The 15359-nt window shown below is 37.2% G+C and overlaps 1 protein-coding gene across 1 annotated transcript in view; it reads left to right on the top strand.

The window, feature by feature from the left end:
- The window catches only part of LOC308189333 (uncharacterized protein), a 97142-nt gene extending 82213 nt beyond the window's left edge, over window positions 1-14929 (top strand). Inside the window, exons 4-5 of the mRNA XM_080579268.1 lie at window positions 8573-8674; window positions 9336-14929. Of these exons, the coding sequence (XP_080435394.1) occupies window positions 8573-8674; window positions 9336-9383 (150 nt within the window). The 3' untranslated portion in view covers window positions 9384-14929. The remainder of the gene's footprint in view (window positions 1-8572; window positions 8675-9335) is intronic.
- The last annotated feature ends 430 nt before the right edge of the window (window positions 14930-15359 follow it).

The following is a 15359-nucleotide window of genomic DNA, read 5'->3' as shown; positions in this document are numbered from 1 at the left end:
TTTTTAAGTGACTTTAAGTAAGCATGTCTGTCCTATAACTAGAGTGTTGCATGGGCAATTTAAATGTTTAAGTCTTTTTGAATAGGCCTTACAAGAGTGTAGCTACGGTTACTGCTACAGGTAAGTGGATGTGCACAGTCTCTGCACTCTAGCCTCAGTAGCATTACATAATTCATTTTAGAAGCTACACTTAAAAAAGCACAGAACTAGGATATTTCTCCCTTGACTTCACTGAGAACTACTGAGCCTTAATTTTCCCTGAAAAATATAAAAAAGATATGGTGTATTTTGTCACCTAATATAGAACAAGGTGCTTCACTTTTGACAGAGGCATTGAAAGTTAGAATAGATGTCACAAAACAGCAAGAAGAAGGGAAAGGTTATGGAGGGTGTTATCCTGATTTACATGCAAGTGGGTTCTCAGGTGTTATGGCCATTTGAGTAAAACAAAAAACTATTTGAAAATGATCATACAGGAAGAGACAACAGGTATGTAAGAGGAAAACAGTCAAACTTATGGAATGCAGTTGTGCTAATCTAAAGGGAGCTCCATCCCTTTGTTCAGGAATGACTACAGTTTTCTCAGTGCCATCCTGGAAGATGACTGAATTAAGTTTGTGCCTGATTCTGATAGAACTAATGGGAAAGAGGCGAGCAACATATTTTTAAAAGATAGTACAGTAAGTGGACGTGAACCTGATCACGTAGTAATGCTCTATTAATTAAGACCATCAGGAGGCATTAGGAAGGAAAAGTGGAAGAGACGGAAATATTTAAAAAAATTATTCAAGATATTATTTATGAGCTCTATTTCTAGGACTGCAGCTAGTCTGATACCTCTCTCCAAAATAAATGATGGGGACTGATGCTGTGTAATAAGACAATTTACAAATAGAAATGAAAGAAATGTTTATAATTTTGACCTTACTGACTCCAGTAAGATCAGTCTTTTACTGGTTTAATATTGTTTCACAGTTTGTGCTGTTAAATCAAAAGGTTATCTATAATACATCTGGCACGATTAATGCAAAGGATCAGGGGTATTCAACAGACATTTATTCATTATTAATATAGATAATAAAGGATCATTTATGAGGCTACAGATGAGATTTTTATCATCAAAAGCTTAAAAAGGGAAATTTATTTTTGCTTCAGGACAGAGATGAAAAGAGTCAGTAATGGGAAATGTGAGAATCAACACAAAACTGTCAAATTTATTCTTTTCCTGAAGACAGCTAGCACTTGATAGCAACAGATTAAAAATAAAATAAAATAAAATAAATAAAATAAAATAAAATACAATAAAATGTTTTTGCTGTAAAACCTCTATTGATAGGGAGGGGCTTTCTGTGCAAGTGTGGTTTGCTCTGTTCCTGTCCTTTATAAAGATGGTTGTCTCTTTTCCCTCAGGTGTGATTTCCAATTCCTTATGAAAAGACCTACAAAGGGACAGCGTATCATTGTCTCAAGACTTTCTGGGAGGTGTTTGAAAGAGGACTTGACAAAAATCAGGTCTAGGGAGTCATGTAGAAGTCAGAATAGTGAGTTTTCTGGTTTAGGAATGTGAGTCTGTGCCATATGATGGCAGAACTAAATAGTATTAGAAGGATGTGCACATGCAAAATGGAAATAACAGAAGGAACCAAATACTGATTTATTTTGCTTGTGTGTGTGTCTGGTAATTACTGTTATTTACAAAAGGAAAAAGAACCCCTCCAATAGTGCTACTGAAGATGTTTATAAAGTGGCAGATCTTGATTCACTGGAGCCAGAGGAGATTTCTTAATGTCACAAGATCCTTAGTATTTGTGGAGACTGCATTACCAGGATTGCAATCACCTACCTATTAAAGTATCCCCTGTAAAATGGTGAAAGTCAGGATATTCAGAGTTAAGGCTAAAACTCTCTCCTCATTTCACCTATCAGTTTTATCTAGGGCAGTTGCTTGCATCAGCTTCTAGGGTTCTCAGAACATTCAATTATCTTGTTTCCCATATGATCTGCAATACTCAAGTGGATTTGGAATTTGATGAAGTTGTTTCTGATCTGAGGGTATGGAGTGACCAGTCTGCTTGAGATGACCTTAAATTATCACTAGGAACACTGATAGCAGTAAAATAGAAATAGATGCACCGGAAAATTAATTTCATTACTTGGATACTATCCTTGTGTTGTCTAAAGTTTGGGTACAATTTACGGTTCCTTTTTCCCATATTTTCTTTAGCCTTCATTTCCAAAAAAGAGTTTACATTCCCCTCACAGTTTGTGGAATCTTCTATAAATTGTGTAGCTTTTTCTCAGTTAAACAGATGAAACCAGGCAAGCAATATAGAAATGAGCCAGAGGTAAATTTGAGTTATGTGATTGTGATTTTTTTTTTTGACAAGTTTCTGCCTTTTTTCCCATAATGCCATTGAAAAATAAATATTCTGTGTGGTCCACTTGAGTCAGACCTGGAAAACAAGCCTTTTCTAAAACTTGATCTGATAGAGAAAACCCCACAGGATCCTGTCTGAAAGTGAAAACTTAGATCCCCTTCTCCTTCCCTCCAAACTGAATAAGGTTTGAATGTTTTGTATTTGAAACTGTGAATGACATTTGAATATAAATTAAACAGTTTATAGGCAAACAAAATGAGTTCTCCCTTCTTTCTGCCCAAAGGTTGAGAACAGAGATTGGCCCCTGAATGAGCGTGAGAACTCCAAATATTCATCACATGTCAGAATCTGTTGTACAATGAGGTATCACAGAGGTCAATAAGAAACAGAGCAGAGCACAATGGGAATTTTTGTGTCAAACTTTCTTACTTTTAGTTGCCATTCTAGCCTCTAACTCAAGCATGATGACAGGTAAGCCCTGACTAATCTAGCTGAGCCTAATAAATTACCTCCCCAGCTGTGCATTTCAACCTTCTTCAGATATTACTGTTAACACAATGAGTTACCAGGATTCAAAGTGCATGTGCCTCAGCTGCTTTCCTGCAGAGCTGACTGAACTAAGCTACTCATCTCTGTGGGAAAGCAGCTATAAGGTGAGCACATACTGCATTCTTCTGGCTTTGTTGTGGGAGCAGTCATGTCCAGTGTAACAAACAAGTGGGGGACAGCAGCATGTTAAATCCTTCTAGCTGTCTGCTAAGAGAAATTATTTAAAATCTGGCTGAGTAGATCCCAGGCAGCATTAGTCCAAATTCCAGCACTCAGGTAGGCCACAGTAACTGCATGGACTTCTGAAATCAGTGAAAAAAAATAGTCCTCACAGAGCAATTACAGGATTTGGGCCATAATAATAAAAGAAAAAAGAAAAAAAACGACTAAACTTCCAAAGTCTAGGTTTGCTCATTACATGGAATTTTTCCTTGTAAAACCTTCTTTGGACATCTCTTGACATGTGTAAAAGAAGAAAAAATAACAAAATAAATTTCTGGCTCCAGGCCTGGCCCTGTGTTGCAGATGAATTTTAACTTTTGATAATCCATAGGAGTTTATACTGAAAAGGGAGCATTTTGAATAACAACTTAATTTAGACAAACTGTTTTCTTTCATAAATTCCTTCTCTTATCTCTCCATGTGTCTCTATCAGGAATAGGTTAATATATCACATGAAGTCATTGTTAGTCCCAGGTGCAGAATATTCTGCCAACGAGCAGCTACATGTCTGATTAAAGAAATTACCTCGGCAACATCTGTAGTCACTCCTGGATGCTAATGGAGACCTGTGAACATGTACTGATGACCTTCAAGGTCCAAAAAGCTTAGAGAGGGCATAAGAAGGTCAAAGAAGCAAAGCAGCTGGCAACTTTGAAAACTGTGGGCTATTTTTTCACTTGGACACTGTCTTTTATTTCAGTTGGGACAGGGATCACAAAAGATCAAATCCTATATGACATCTAATATAGATGCCAATGTCTTTTCTATCAGGGAAGCTTCTTAAAACTCATGAGAAGAAATCAGAAAGACCAGATGTGTAGAAAGTGAGGAGAAAGTGATTGATACATTAGACAAATACATACCTGCCCAAGTCATTAACATGAGGGAGGGAGGAAGGATACCATGGTTAATGCACAGAGAAAATGCTTTATATAGAAATATCTCTGAAAGCATTCAGCTAATTAAAGGCCTGAAACAAGAAAGTATTACTCACATGAGTAGTCAAAATGGTAATCAAACCACCACTATAAGGACAACTCATGAGTAAAGGTTTTCTGTCAAGGCCTGTGTGAAGTAAATGCACGAAAACCCTGCACTGATGATTAAATCCTGTGCTTGTTAAAATGTAATAATTCCAGTGACAGGGAAGAGATTTGATTAGTGTGCTTGGACAGGAAGGCATTATTATGAACGAGTGATTTATGGTATAAAGCAGCACAAAATTTTCAGATTTTTTTGTACGTTTCAACAGAATCCAAAGGTATTTTTTTCACAGAGTAAGACCATGAGAAATTAAAAGCATTCATTAATTTTAGTGAAGAAACACTTCTGTTGTTTATGAGTTAAAAACAAACAAACAAACAACTTTTTTCAAGTGTAAATATTGGGTTGGTGTTGGGTGGTGTAAATTTTTATTTTTTTTTCAGGGGGGTATAAATTAAAAAATGAGCAAAAAAGTTTCTCTTGAATAATAGAGGGATTCCATGCAGCCAGGTGGTATAAGATGTGTGCAAGATTTATTATTTGTACTGCAGATTGTAAAGAATAATTGTACCTTTTAGCTGAGTGTATGTTTCATGGAATATCAAATATAGTCCACTGAGATCATTGAGAATCTTTCTGCCAGTGTGGTGGACTTTAGACCAAACCAAACCAACAGAGATGTTAGCTCTTCACAGAATACTTCTGTTATACATTTAAAAGAAAATTAATCAGGATTTATTCTGTCCTGAGATTACCAAGAGTAGGTAACAGAGACACATCGCAAGCCCTCTTTGACTGACCATGTTGTGCTCTTGTGATTTGTATAGCAAGGCATCTTCTAAGGTAATATAAATTCTATATATATACAAATATACAAATTCTAAGCCAATATAAATTAGTTACTTATACTTCATACATGCTAATAACATATTAGTATATTAATAGCATATTAGTATATATGAAGATATAGTCTTCATAGTGTTGATTAATACAAGATGAGGATCAGGGTCTGCTGTACCCTTGGAAACTAGCTTCCATTGTTGTTTTTACCAATAAACTACCACCTTTCTCCTGGTGCTCTTACCCCATGTCAGTATATTAAGAACAAGCATGAAACCTTTTTCTAGGGGTCTAGGTAGTGTCCTGTGACACTAAACAAACTTTTGTTTTGTTTGTTTGCTAAACAAACCAATGTTGAAAGTTAAGACTACAGAATGAAGTACTCTGGAGTTAAAAATACTAGAAAGAGTATGGGTTGTGCAGAATGAAAATTAAGACTATAGGAAGATTCTTCTAAAAGAGATAAAATTCAGTGTAGGTACATGTAACTGGCACATGGGGGAAAAAAAGCATTCCCAGATTCACATATCTTTCGTTATCTCTCAGGAACCAGATATTACGACAACAAAATCAGTATTTACATGACAGCACCAAAACAGTTATCAAATGGTCAAAGAAAGAAACAAAATCTTAGCACTAGAAAGAATGAGACATGTAACCTGAAAATGTTAATAGACCTCTGCAGGTTTGTATCTAGAATACTATGAGCAGTTCTGGTCTCTACTGTCTCTAATTTCAAAAGAATCCAACAGAGCTGGATTGTGTCTGCAGGAGGACAACAAGGGTGACCAGGTATAGGATGGAATGTCCATACAGGGAATATTACAGGCCTTGTTCATTTGCCTGCACAGAAGTATCTAGCACCAGTTGAGATACCTTTGAATAACTGAGACATTCACACATTGCCAGCAGATATAATAAAGAACTTTGTATGTACACCCTTTTGATGTGGTAGTTAGGATGTATATATAAGGGTATCTCAGGTAGAATTAGAAACCAGTGTGAGGGCAACTGAATCAAACCAAAGCTCATTGGTCCAGGAGCTTTATTTAAGCTCAGGCCAGTCCCTTCCTGAACTACATCATAAGCATACCTCTCTCCAGAGCAGTCTCCAAGCTTGTCTCGTGCATGGACTTCGAAATCATATTTGTAGGCTTATCTCCAGTTCCATCTCCAGCTCTGTCTCTTGCTACTCCTGACTGGAACCCCCTAGTAGGACTCTGGATAGACCCTGGACTTGATTTGTGTCATTTGGCTTGTCAGGGACAGTTGATGGAGACTATTATCTCCACCCGGGTCTACCCACCTCACCCACCAGCCCTGTGGAATGGCATCCTAGTTTGGGAGACCATTTCCTAGGCTGTGGTCACCCTCATCTCCCAGCTCAATCCCTGTTGTGGAGCAGCCCTGCTCTTATTGCTCCCTGACAATTTTTTTCCCCATGAGCATAGCAAAGCAGAGGAGTAGGCTGCCCGGAGAGGTTGTACAGCCTTCTTTCTCAAAGCTTTTCCACCACAGATTGGATGGAGCACTGACTAGTCTACCCTCACCCTGCTTTGAGAAGGAGGTTGGTCTACATGGTCTCCCAAGAGACCAACAGGAATTATCCTATTAATACTGAATGGAGAAATGTTGATTTTTTTTTTTTTATTTCATCTTCCAATACAAGAATTATTGGGATATCAAAGGAATTGGACAAATTCAAGACAATGGAAAGTGTTTTTATTTTTTATTTTTATTTTTATCTTTATCTTTATCTTTATCTTTATCTTTATCTTATCTTTATCTTTATCTTTATCTTATCTTTATCTTTATCTTTATCTTATCTTTATCTTTATCTTTATTTTTATCTTTATTTTATTTATTTATTTCCTACAGAATTTCTTGCCTTTACGATAACTGTGAAATTTGAGGCTTACATGTAGTCAAGATCTAGACAAGCTCATGGAGGAAAAATCCAGTAAGGATTTCATAAACAGAAACTACCTTTGATTCTGGAAGTCTCAGAGTTGCAAATTTTCAGAAACTTGATGGATATTCAAGGCTACTATTATTTTAGACTTATTTCTAGTCAGCATACATGGTGCGACCAGCCAGTCCACACCCCACAGTTTTTCCCACAGCCCACAGAAAAAGAGATTATTTTCCAGTTGCAGACAAGGCAGAGGGAGGTGAAGCAACAGGCAAGGACTGCAGTTGTTGCAGTCACACAACATGACAGCATCATGGGAAATCAGGCTTCTTTACAGCTGCTCATTGTGAAACTGCTTGCTGCAGATACTTCATAGCAGCATCCTGGAGACTGCGGTTAAATCCCTGGCATTCTGAAATGGATCCTGCATTTATATCATGCAAGAATGATAATAATCAGTTTCTCTTAGTCATTTTCTTTTTGTTGCAAACCTAGATTTTGGTAGGATTCTTTCTTAATGGATATTCATAAGACGTATATCACATTATCACTTGGAAATTAGGAGACATTTCTTCTCAGAAAGAGCAGTCAGGCATTGGAACAGGTTGCCCAGGGAGGTGGTGGACTCACCATCCCTGGAGGTGTTTAAGGAAAGGTTGGACTTGGTGCTCAGGGACATGGTCTAGTGGGTGACATTGGTGGTAGGGGAATGGTTGGACCAGATGGTCTTGGACGTCTTTTCTAACCTTAAAGATTCTATGATTATGATCATGATTTCACATAAGGACATTATATAAAACAATAATCCAAGTAAACTAGCAACTATGTGATGCAGGTAATATGCTTTGTGCAGGTGAGAAGGAGGCAAATAACATGTTCAGATCTGATATTATTTATACAAACATTCTCTGTTCGGAGACATCTCTTCATGAGCAGTCACTGTGGCCTAGTCTTCAAGCCTATTCCTTGTGAAATGTTATTACAACTAATGGTGGTCCAATCAGTTTCTTGTAGTTAAACAGTTTACAGAATCAAGAACAGTTATAAACTGTTTATATCTCAGAAGAAAATCAGCCTTGTTGGGAAATAAATATTTCTCTTATTTATACTTTTTTTTTGATAACAGAAAAAATGAGAACTGATTTTGTAAAGCATAGGAGTGCCCTATTAAGATACATACAAAGTTAATGAGAAAAGCAGTCAGTCAGCTAGTTCACTTCTCTTTTCTCTGTACCCAGCATCCATTTTCAAACAACCTCCATTTGGTTCACAAAGCAAAATGAAATTGGACAGGTTACACCACATTGCAGTAAGTCTTTGTCACAAAAAGGTATTCAACAGCATAATGAAGTAAGAAATATGTTAAAACTGGTATATCCAAAGTATCCATGTGCATTCCTGAGATACATATCAACATACATTTTATTAGTAATACTAATAAAGGCCAGGCACGGGTGCAGCAGGCCTTAGTTTCTGTCTCTGGGGACTTTCATCTTTAATATAGTCTCTTAAAAATACATGCATTGCTACATTTTTCATTACCCTTAATTTTTTCATCAATCACGTTAATTTATACAGGGGACACTTAATAATAGCTAATTAACACTTATGACTTTTTAAATTAAAAGACCTTTGGAGAGATTACTGCTGATTGCGAAAAGGTTTTTGTTCCTCCCATTAAAAAAAGACGGAAAGTGAGACCGAAGATGTGGCTCGGGCATATGAGGGGAACTTCTCTCTTGCTTCACCGATCACACAACAAATGAAAACAGCAAAGGCCTGCACAAAGGTAATAGTGCTATTAGCCTCCACTCCTGAAAGGTGCCATTATTTTAACTGATTATTAAGCAGCATATGTATTATTCAGAGTGACCTTTAAATAGCTGAAAATTAAATTATAATTTACTGGGGAGATATCTAAAACCATGTAGCTATTATTACCATAAAAAGGACCATGAGCTTGTACAATCTTCTGAAAATATATTTTTATTATTACCAAATGTAGTTAAGAGAGAAAAAACATTGAATTCTGAGGGATTTGAGGGATCTGAAGTAAGAGGGATTTCATGGATATAAATATTTTTGAATAAAACCCCTGTTCTTACAGTGAGAACTTGCTCATGTTTAATTTTTTGACTGTATTCACTTTTATACGTATCAGGGAACTGTTCTGATTCACACCACTTTCCTTCTCTAGTAACATCAGTAAGATTACTTCCTTTAAAAAAAAAAAAAGCATATATCATCATTCAATATATGTAGTAAACAGTTCCCACATTCTCTAAATCTTTATGATTTGACCACATTGCTTTACTTTCAAGCAGCAGCGAGAGCTTGTTGGTTTTGTTGTTGTTCTTATTGTCATTGTTATTATTGTTATTATTGTTGTTGTGATGATGATGATGATGATCATGATGACGATGATGATAATGATGATGTCTCACCATTAGATGCCTCCAAATCCTGACAGACCCCATGGAAATATTCAGCATCTGTAACATCTATTAGGTCTTACATCAGTCTGCTGATGACGGGGGGAATCCAGTTTAGGAAGACTATATTCCACACCATTAAAGAAATCTCTAATCACCTCCTCTGGATGTGGCACCACTACAGCTGCCTGAGGGCCCAAGGAAAGGCTGACTAACATGCCCAGTGCTTCCTCCTACATTCACCCAAGGCCGTGATGCTTCTTCTCTCTAAGAATGAGAATATATGGCTGCCTGTAGCAAACAGTGTTTATGGGTATGTTTTCTAGATAATATGAAGGCAGGTTCACACAGTTTGAAAAGACTGATATCATTCCTGTATAAGAGTCTCCAAACCATTCCCTCTGTTCTTAGGTATAAAGCAAAGTGCCACCTCGGAAGCAGCATTTTGTAGTCCATATCTCATATTAATCACCGTGCTTCACATGGCTTGGTTATCACAAATTAAAATGGTACAGGATAGTTTTCTGCTACAAATCAGACTCAATAAAAATCAAATCCACAACCATATGGATGTGAAGGATTAAAAAAATCTAAATGTATTAATGAAGTTGATTGAGCATAACAGTTTCTGCTTAATAACCTTCTATGAATTGTTTTGGGTCTCTTGGGTATCATTTCAGCAGATAAATACAACTGCACAATACCATATACTATCAGAGATTTCTAAGTCTACCTGTAGGGTCAGCCTGTGGCATTGACAAGTTGGCAGGAACAATCAAGAAAATAAAAATTGCACCCACCCTAGATATACATGCCTCACTCCACAAAATTAGTAGAATAGTGATTTTTTTTAATTGGAAATGTGAGAACAACTGTGTTTCAAACTGAAATTGCTTTTACACTTAGGCTATATCTACTTTTACTTTGAAATGAGTGCATTGTTTCCACAGGAGACCCATTTTCTTGGAAAAGCACAGGGGAATTGATGAAAATCAAAATCATCTCTGGTTTCAAAATTCTTAGATTAAACTATAGAAAAAGTTTAAATATTCAATATTGAGTCTTAAAATAATTTTCATTGCATTCTATTAAAACATAGCATATTCTGTAACAAAAATTCTAAAAATAAAAGTGATACATAAAGATTAATTTCTTTTTCATTATCAGAACAATCTTCATCACAATCTGTAGGACTATCTGTGGGCTTAAACCAAAAATACAGATGGGGCTAATATTATCTCTAATTTTCGTAGATCACGTAGCCTTTAAAATTCAATTTGTCTGGCTCATAAAAAAGAAAGACCTGAAACAAGCAGTGATATATTTTACTGATGAAACACAACATATAATTGTATATATATATATATGATATATATATATATAAGATACAGATTCTGAGAGAACATTCTGAGAGAATGGATAGATACAACTTTTTAAATAAATTAGATTTTTAATTAATTATTTACTCATTTAGAATAGAAGGGTTGACTCTAAAAGCACAATGAGCTGGAATTATCTCAAGATACTCAAACAATATTCAAAAACAAACAAACAAAGAAAAAACAAAGAAAGAACATCAAAACTGTAGAATAACCAATATTGCAGAATAGTTTACGTTGTCTCTGAAGTCCACGGATCTCAGCCTGCACATGGTGGTCATTTTTCCACCACAGGACTAATTGTTCTTCCAGATGGCTGGAACCAACATCATGTTGATCAAAGAAGCAAAATTATGTTTTCAGAAAATAAGATGTTGATCTTTGCAATAATGTGAACAAATAGTCATAATGAAACAGCACATTCTATTGTATCAGAGCCATAGAGGTCAAATAGAGTAAATTTGCAGTGAAAGGATGATGGATAATGTCGTAGGTTTTTGTAAAACATTTCTTTTTCTATTGGCCCCAGAGGAGTTTGGATGAGGCTAATCACACTGGCTGTGAAATTCACTGCTGACCTGGAACAACTAAGAGTAGTACTTTGAAGCCTTTTGTGAGGCATCTTTTCTGTGACTCTTAACTTTTGCTGTTCATTTCTCTGGCAGCTCCAAACTGGAGAAAGCAGCTGGCCAACAGGGGTGCCAGTTCTTCTGGAGAATGCCTGCTTGTTTTGCTTGCCCCTTCAGTTAAGATTTTCTGCATTAACAAAATACCGAGCCACTGAACCACATATGGGAAAACTGGCATCAGATGTCAAGACAGTCTTAGAGCTGAGGCAGCAGGAGCTAGCAGCAGTGTTGTCAGAGGTAACATTTGCTAGCATGGCTGTATGGTGGGACTTGTAGTGAGGGCATTTGCTCAGCTCTCATCGGAGGAAGCAGGACAGGAACCAAAGCAGTACAAGAGAAGAAACTTGCAGCTCACTTAAAGAGTGAGTTGCAAGTCAGTGCAATGACTTTCAAACTGCTTAACATCCTTGGAGCAGGATTCACATATAAATGATGTCATTCAAGTGTATTTGCCATAAAGCTTTGCCAGTAACCACCTCAGCATTATCCATTTTGATATCACCCCATGCTGTGACAACACATATGAACAAAGAGAGTTTTACTGTGTTCTACTGAGTAGAACAAAAATAATTGTAAGTAAGAATAAAAAGCAAATACTGATCATTATATATTGGCAACTTGGTAATGGCCAACATAGTTATAATCAACATCCCTCATGTTAGAATTTCATGCTGCAAGTGCCTTCATAGCTTTAAATAAAAATGCCGTGGTACAGTGTGTTGAATTACCAAATATCCGAATAATGATAATTTAAAAGGAACTTGAAAAAGCCAAGCTTTACAGTTTTTAAAATAGTTTACAATTATTTTTGATTGAACCAAGACAGTTTTAAATCTTTTTCTTTAATCCATGTTTATAGAAAGTTACTGATTTTTCCCACCCTACCAGTAGATGATCATTTTAACATAATTTTCAGTAGCTGTACCAGTGATTCATACTTTACTCTCTCCAAAGATCTCAAATATTAAACAGATTGTAGCAGAAGAAATCCTGATCCTGCAAAAAGCAATAGGTGCTGGAGCCATCATCCCTAAAGATCAGGAGGGGAGACAAATGTTTAAACCCTTGATTTTCTTTTATCAGAAAGGTAATAACAATATCTCACATAACTTGTGACAACAAGAATGCAAGGGAGGGTAGAATTCATGAGAAGTGGTAGTTTGCTCTCAAATACAGGAGGGATTTTTTCCTGTAGTATTTTTATAAGTAAACAGTGGTTTACCAGCTAGTTCATCTCTCTACTTACTTATCTAACAATTTTAAATCATTACCCACTGTGTTACATAGAAAAACAACAGAAATAGTGAAGGCCCTGGTAGATTTCCTTAAATCTTTGGCAAATCTTCCTTTTTTGGTTCTTTCTGGGAAGTGTGGGGGAGTTTAAGGTTCAGAGTGGGTAGGCAGTTAAGGTTCAGGGGCTTAATCTACATGTTTGACTCAAACTGGAGTTTCCCTGAAGATTTCACTGTTTTTCCTGGAGAACTTAACGTTTGTCTGATCCCTTTAGAATCCACTCAGTTGAAGATATTCCCAGCACTTATGTGCTACTTCTAGGATTTTGTGAGCTTCCTTGTCGCAAAGGAGCACTGCTGTCATGGCAGTGCATAAATCAGAACTGGAACTTTGGTGTAAATGGGGCTGAATCCAGTAATTGCTTTAAAAGTCTTTGCGATTCACATTGAATCAGAACAGAAGAGAAGCAGTTAGAGCAGTTCAAAGAACATACCACGCTTTGATGTTGCCAGGGATGGATGTATTATTGCTTGAGGTTGTAAGAGCAAAGCTTTACATGGACATTGGACATTAGATGGGAGCCAGTGGAGGGATATGATCACTGTCCTGCAGTGCTCACAGCAGACTGAACCCTGAAAATTCACCGCTATGTTCTCTGCCATCTCCAGCCCATTCACACTTTCAATGGGCAGCTCTGATGAGTCTCAGTTACTCGAGTATTTGCCAGTGGCTAAATCCTCAGCCAGGGGGAAGGGAGATAATTTCCTTTTCAGTTTTAGGGTGAAGGAAAGTTCCTCAGGAAGCTGATGCTATTTTCTTCTCCATGCTTAATGAGCCTTAGAAAACACCAGCATTTTCTTGATATACAGAAGTTGTTTGTCTTTGGCATGTGGGGACACAATCCCTGGCCACATCTTTGAGTGTTGCCTGAGCTCAACCACAGCCAGCTTCTTCATCCTGGAGCTAGCTCCTTGAAATTTGACATGTAATAAATGCTGGGCTTGGATATTGCTAGCAGTTTGTCTGAGGGAAAATGGAGAACAGTCAATTTACTAGGGTGTGTGGCTGCTGGTGTGGTTAAATGGGCTCCTGAGCTTAACAGACACTGTAGCTTGCTAGATATCCCAAATTATGGAGGTTTATATCACACAACCAACCTCGGTGTCCCACAGGAAAACTGTATGGGGCATAGGTCCTCTTACACAGTTGCTTTTCTGGATAGTTGGCAGCCTGGTTTGCAGTGTGTCAGGGTAACAGGCACTGCAGGAGTCTAACTGAGGAGGCACACCTGAGGTAGTCTCTCTGAACGTGCATCAATTTTCTATCTGGAACTGTCAAAAATCTCCATTCAGCACTGTGCATAAGGCCTCCAAAATCTTTTATGACAGCTTTGGTCATGGAAAGATCCTTCAGGGTGTAGGCCAGCAACTGGACTCAGACTTCAGTCTGAAACTCCGGTGTGTCTGACATTTGTAGTCCAGCTCTGTGAATTGAGAAAACAAGTCTACTGCCTTTATAGGGTGAAGTTAATTCATTGTACTGCTTACAAGCTCACATACATATGAGGACGAAATCAGATTCATCTTGCAGGGTGTACAGAAATAATTTTATAATAGATGCATAGTATGGAAAAAATAGGCAACATAATAAGAAGAATAAAATCAATAATAATAATAGTAATTAACAATTCCTTTCCCTTTTCCAGAACAGGCAAGGAAGAGTTAAAACAGTTTGCACCAATTATTGACTACAAGATCTGCAAATGATTGCATAAAATTTCCAAAATATGCCTGCAAGCTTCTATTATTGATGTTGTGCCCCGGGACATGCACATATGGATTTAATTGTCTAAAGTGTTTTATTAATTAAATTGCTATGATTTACCTCTCCCATGTTAGCATTTACAGTTTATGAAACAGCTCGTAATTAGGAAATGACTATACTGATGTTGCTTGTTTACTTTGCAAGCAATACATAATAGTGCCACATTCCTCTTTTAAACCCACCCTCCCAGGCTACCTTTTTTCTAGCCCGATTAATAGGCAACTGCTGCTGGTGCGTTAAATTGCTTTTTGGATATGTGTAGGGGAGAAGATAACTGCTAGGGTTACTGCACAGCAGCATCCTTTTTCCTAGAACAGAAACTTCATCCAGAGCTCACTGAAATTAACAGACATCTTACCCACGTCAGTGTGTTTTGGGTCTGTCTCAACAAGCCAAAATGAGGATTTCTGGAAAAAGGAAAGGGAAAGGGAAAGGGAAAGGGAAAGGGAAAGGGAAAGGGAAAGGGAAAGGGAAAGGGAAAGGGAAAGGGAAAGGGAAAGGGAAAGGGAAAGGGAAAGGGAAAGGGAAAGGGAAAGGGAAAGGGAAAGGGAAAGGGAAAGGGAAAGGGAACAAACACAAGTCACCAGAATTATGCAAAGAAAAGAAGAACATATGTGGGAAGAGAATCAGGACTTAAGATGTTTGCATGGCAACTGGCATTGTCTTCTGAAAAAATGAGTTCACCCTTTCCTACAAAACAAAATCTTGGCCAGCTTTAGACTTCGTTTTGCTAGTGGTTAGTAGATGGTATTTACTAGACAGTAGAAGATAAAACAGTGTTTGGCCTGTCTAATACAATGGGCATTAGCAGCCCTGAACTGTTTTCATGGCTTTGTTAAAACATAAAGTTGTCTTACAAATGATTCCTACCCCTGTGCCTCACTGAGCATTTGGTGTGTGGCAAGTTATATTTCCAAGAGGCAAATTAATCATGGATCTCTATGTGTAAAAGTTATTTGGGGAGAAATCATTAAATG

The sequence above is a fragment of the Anser brachyrhynchus genome, assembly GCF_964034855.1.
Source record: "Anser brachyrhynchus genome assembly, chromosome: 2".
NCBI classification, from domain to species: Eukaryota; Metazoa; Chordata; class Aves; order Anseriformes; family Anatidae; genus Anser; species Anser brachyrhynchus.
Note: the sequence above shows the minus strand (reverse complement) of the source record. Positions and strands in the feature narration are given on the sequence as shown.